The sequence below is a fragment of the Oryzias melastigma genome, unplaced genomic scaffold (genome assembly GCF_002922805.2).
Source record: "Oryzias melastigma strain HK-1 unplaced genomic scaffold, ASM292280v2 sc00491, whole genome shotgun sequence".
NCBI classification, from domain to species: Eukaryota; Metazoa; Chordata; class Actinopteri; order Beloniformes; family Adrianichthyidae; genus Oryzias; species Oryzias melastigma.
Window position 1 is genome coordinate 20,586 of NW_023417085.1, and position 5,047 is coordinate 25,632.

The 5,047-nt window shown below is 44.5% G+C and overlaps 2 protein-coding genes and 1 long non-coding RNA gene across 3 annotated transcripts in view; 1 reads left to right on the plus strand and 2 right to left on the minus strand.

Annotated features, from left to right (window-relative positions):
* On the minus strand, window positions 1-1,500 carry LOC112141532 (zinc finger protein 232; the record flags this gene model as incomplete). The annotated part of the gene is given in 1 exon segment (XM_024264696.2): window positions 1-1,500. A coding segment is annotated over 1 exon segment (929 nt), but the record flags the coding sequence as incomplete, so codon positions are not given.
* A 241-nt stretch (window positions 1,501-1,741) lies between these two features.
* LOC112141533 lies at window positions 1,742-3,113 on the minus strand. Its single transcript, XR_002918412.2, has 2 exons — window positions 2,578-3,113; window positions 1,742-2,345 (listed from the first exon to the last, which is right to left on the minus strand). It is a non-coding gene; the product is annotated as an uncharacterized LOC112141533 (long non-coding RNA).
* A 347-nt stretch (window positions 3,114-3,460) lies between these two features.
* LOC112141534 (centrosomal protein of 192 kDa) overlaps window positions 3,461-5,047 on the plus strand; it is a gene marked incomplete at both ends in the record, with an annotated part of 5,115 nt that continues 3,528 nt past the window's right edge. Inside the window, 5 exon segments of the mRNA XM_024264698.1 lie at window positions 3,461-3,691; window positions 3,835-3,960; window positions 4,160-4,294; window positions 4,391-4,454; window positions 4,540-4,679. Coding sequence (XP_024120466.1) covers window positions 3,461-3,691; window positions 3,835-3,960; window positions 4,160-4,294; window positions 4,391-4,454; window positions 4,540-4,679 — 696 coding nt within the window.

The window sequence follows — 5,047 nt, forward strand, 5'->3', positions numbered from 1 at the left end:
AGAATGGGGACATCTTGCCCTAAAATGACCTCATGTGTCAAACTTGCAACCACCCCGACTGATACCAAAAAAGTTTGCCCCGCCACTTCCAAATACACTTCAGCTGTTGGATACATTTTACAGTCACCATGCACACAGGAAATATCTAAGACCGGCTTCCCTAATGACAGATCACGGTGAATTATAGATGGATGAACTAATGTTTGAACACTCCCTGTGTCTAGCAAAGCTCGGGCTTCTTGGCCATTAACCACAACAGTTGTAACTTTTTGTTTTCCCGTAAACTGAATGTTACTTTTTTGAGGCCTAGGAAGAGTAGAAACATATGCTGATTTAGCTTTTCTTACTGGACATTCAGGTTTAATATGGCCTTCTTTGCCACAATAAAAACAAACTGGGACTTTAGGTTTTACAACCGCAGGTTTTTCCACAGGTTTTACTGACTCTAGCCCTCTCGAACCACCCCCAACCCCAGATGGCTTACCACGTGGTGGAAAGGTCTTTGGTGAAGGTTCGTAGCGGTAGGCCTTGGAGCCTCGGCGTGCGGCAAGGAAGGTTTCCACCAGCAAAGCAGCTTCTTGTGCTGACTTCGGGTCCCGTTCTTTCACCCACACTCTAAGCTCGGGAGACAAGGAGCGATAAAATTGCTCTATGATGATTTCTCCAACTTGCTCCTTGGTCAATTTGTCAGGTTGGATCCATTTATTGTACAAGTCCTTTAATCGGTTATAGAACTCTCTTGGACTTTCACTGGGGCGGATGTCCGGCTCTCTGAACCGCTGGCGGTAAACTTCTTCATTGATTTCATATTTAGATAATATGGCTTCTTTAACCTTCTTGTAGTCACTGGTGTCCTCAGCTGCCATAGCAACAAAAGCTGCTCGTGCATTTCCAGAAAGATGTGGAACCAATCGGATTGCCCACTCCATCTCAGGCCACTGGTACGCTGCAGCTAGACGTTCAAATGTGGTCAGATACTGCTCAATGTCGTCATTGTCCTCAAGTTTCGGCACCACCACTTTCCCCCCAACCTCTGCTGGGCTGATCGGCTCGGACTTGAGGCTGAATTACCTCAGTTTCCTCCTCCCGGTGCTGCTGCAAAGGGTTCTGCCGGTGTCGACTTTCTCCTCCTGGTTGCTGCTGCTGTTCCCAGTCTTCTCTGAGGTTATTCATCTGAACGTGAACTTGTCTCCATCGCTTTTCTTGCTTCACGGCCTCTCGGTCCCATCTGTCGCTCAAGTCATGATGGACGAGCAGACACTGCTGTAACAAGCCAGTGATTGAGTCAATGTCCATAGGCAGAGAATGCTCCTCACCTTTGGGTGCATCTATTGGAGCCCCGCCTGTTGCACCGTCTTCTGAAGCATCTTCAAGAGAGTCGGTTCTTTGTGCTCTTGTATTTACTTTTGGTCCCATGCTTTCACAACTTGATACTGATCACCTTTCAGCAGCCTGCCAACATCCCTCTTCTGACACCAAAATGTGAAGGTTGGCCAAAGGTGGACCCTCANTTGGAACAAAAAAAACATGTTTAGGCTCTGTCTTAAATAAAAAAATGGCAATTCATTTATATTTATTAATATTTTAACAACAAAGTAAACATCCAATTATAAAAAAACAGAACGCTGGATGGTTTGAATTCTTCAATGTTTTGTCCATCTGTGAAGGTTGGCCAAAGGTGGACCCTCAGTATATATGGAAAGCTGTTGGTGGACTCAAGAACCACAGGGAGACGGGCATCTTCAGAGCTCTGATCCTTTTTTTAATTTCAACCACAGCCAGCGTGACATGGCAGCCCAAAAACAATCTCTCTCAACTTTACAAAAAACACCACTTATATACAATTCAGACCATTAAGACCATACCATAAACGTAGAAGTAGGGCCGACTGCCTGACCAAATGTAAACAGTGAATATAAAACCAATGGATAAAATGAGATGTTTAACTAACCATAAAGTGACTAAGAAAAATATTAACTAATAAGAAACAAAATACATGATCAAACCAACAATAAGGAACAAAACAAAAGAAAAGGTCTCCACATCCACCCCTCTCCATTTCAGCTGATGGTTCTTCCAGGCCAAGCTGATTGATGGAAAACTGGATCACAGCTGGTGTCCAAGGGAGGCCTTCATGGCGCGCTTCATGGAAACACTCCCCTCTGGTGGACACTCAAAAACAAAGAGAAATTAATGGAGAGAACAAAAAACAAAAATGTCATATGGTCAGCTTTCACCTCAAGTTAGGGAGGATGCCATCACGAATCCTCACACCATCTATCAATTATGTTTCCTTCCCCTCTTCTTTTTTGGTGTTCCGCCTCTCGGGAAGTCGGAGTTTTCCTCTAAAACGGGTTGATAAAACCACAAAAAAAGATTGAGGTTATTACTATTTTATCCTTTGATGCAGAGACACAAGAAGGCAATGAGCCTTCACTTAACATGCAGAAATAGATAAAATCACAATATTATGTCATTTTCTTTGCAAAAATAAAATAATCTGAGCCACAAACAACTTAATATGAGCATTACAGTTAAATAAAGATGATAAAGATAATGAATGAATCAGTGACTTACTTTGAGCTTTTGTCTCTTTGTCTCTGGGGTTAATTTCCTCTAAAATGCTCTGTTCCGTACAGGCCTGAGGACAAACAGCAAAAAGATGAAAGAATATTATGCCTGCGTTTCTGAAAACACACCCCGTTAACTTTTTAATCTGCTGTAAAAGCATTCATGTGGTCTTTTAATTATGATTATGCAGTTTTTAGCCAAAACCAAATAACTGTGTTGTTTTCTAGGACAAAGTTTCTGCAGAGCAGCAGTAGTTTACTACAAACTGCTGAAGTTGTTGGCAGGACAGTTATCACAGGATATGCCTTCCCCACTTCCCATCACCCCTATTTTTATACTCTCTCCTGCTAGCTTACAGCCACTCCCAACCCCACCCTAATATTATCGGTGCAATAAAACTGGTGAGCAATATCTGAGCTATCCAGCTGTACAGTTTTGAGCCAGATGCCAGCACAGAAACCGTACATGGATCTATTTGTCTGCAATTGGACAAATCAGAATGGAGTGGAGCAGGGAGGGAGCTTGTAGCTTCCAGTAGTAATCTGTACGGGTTAATTTAATTTTTTTATATAAATAAAAAGTAGAGACTTGCATTAAAAAAAACAAAGAGGTTTATTCTAGCATTCCTCCTCTCTCCTGTCACCNATGTCAAAGAGTGAGTATTATTTATTAGGACTGGAGTCATTAACTTAAGCGATTAATTTAGTTCTATTCCTAAGATCCAACCACTTCAATTTGTCTGAGACAAGTAAATAGACTCAACTACCATTGGATTGAGACATGATGGGTTTATTTAACTACAACATGTGTGTATCTGTGTGCAGATGTCGGTCAGCTGTGGTTCTGCATCACAGCTGAAACAATCCTTCGTTCTCTCAAACATCTGCAGGTGGACAGCCTGCCGTACCAGTGTATGATGGTGAAGAACAAGACTATCATTGCCCCCAAGACTACCGAGGAGCAGAAGGTTCTGTTCGTCCCACCGCGAGCTGGTGTCTACCAGAGTGTGCTGAGGGTTTGCTCCTGGCCCGTGTCTGCTGACATGGAGCTGGCCGCCCGAGCAAACATCTTTGCTCAGAGTGTGGTGCTCCTGGCCGAAGCACAGAACCCCATGATCGAGGTGGGTTTCTATGGTTACGATGATCTGACAGAAAATGTAAGACATTGGAGTCTCAGAGAGCATGAAGCTTCGTAATGGAGAGAGTCGGTGGGGATTCAGCTGCAGGTGGAGCGGGAAGTTTTCAGACTCCTCTGAATCCTCAGGTTGAAACGAGTGAAACTGGTGGTTTGGACTTTGGAGACCTTCCAGGAGGCAGCGCCAAGTCTCTCCCTCTGCGGTTGCTCAATAGAACTCGGGCCACAGTACCCATCCGCCTGGTTATAAGCGCAGTGAGTGAAGTTCTTTTTACCTCAGCAGTGCTGTGAGTTTGAGGCACCGACTGTGGTTAAACATTGGACTGATGTTCTGTCATCGTCTTTGACCCGGTCAGTCAGTCTTAGGTTCTTAGGTTTTGGTGTTTTAGAGGTCAGATAGATTCTATTATCAGCTGTCTCTGCACAGTAAACTCTTTTATTCTACAATTATCAGAATGCCACAGCATGGCGATGCTTCAGCTTCTCCAAACACCCTTTGACCACGGCGTCCGAGCCGGCCCCTGGACCCGCCAGCCCGCTGCCCGCCCCCTCAGTGATGAACCATGTGATGCATGCCAGCTACAGAGAGGTTAGGGGCTTCAAACCCACTCCGGGATGGAAGTGGATCAAAGTATGTTCCTCTCTTCAGTAAAAAGGCTGACTTATGATTCCTCTTTTGTTTCAGAATCACGACAGTTTCATGGTTTGGGTTCATTTTAACTCACCTCAGAAATACACGTCGTCTTCAGGTAATCGTCCTCAACACAAATCCTGCTGGATTCCATCAAGATGCTTTCATTTCAAACAGAACTTGCGTTTTCTCTGACTCGTAAGCGGATCTTGGGCCGGCGCAGGAGTATGCTGCTCGTGTGGACATCGAGGTGGACTCTCCTGGACCCAGTCATGTCATCAGAAGCGTCACCCTAAAGGCCAGATCTGGAACTGCAAGAGTACATGCTCCAAAAGATCTACAGGTGAGATCTGCTGGTTTTTCTCAAACTTTGTTTCTCCTCCTGAGCAAAGATATTTGGGATTAATCTGCTCAAAAGCAAAATTATCCAAATTATCCTAGAACAGTTTATTTAAATGGACTGTAAACTTTTCATTTTGAACATTAAGCTTTAGACAGTCAGCAGCAAGCTGCTCTGTTTTGGACTGTTTTCCTCTTTACCTGCAACCAGCCAACATGGCTGCTCTGGCTGAGACAAGAGAACTTAGCGCTCAGGGAGATGGTGTCACACAGGGCCGTCCCCCTCAAGGCGCCGCCATTTTGGCAACAATCAGGCCCAAGGAATTGAATCGGCTGACTCCTGCTTTGAAGGAGGGGCCACCCATGGTTGAT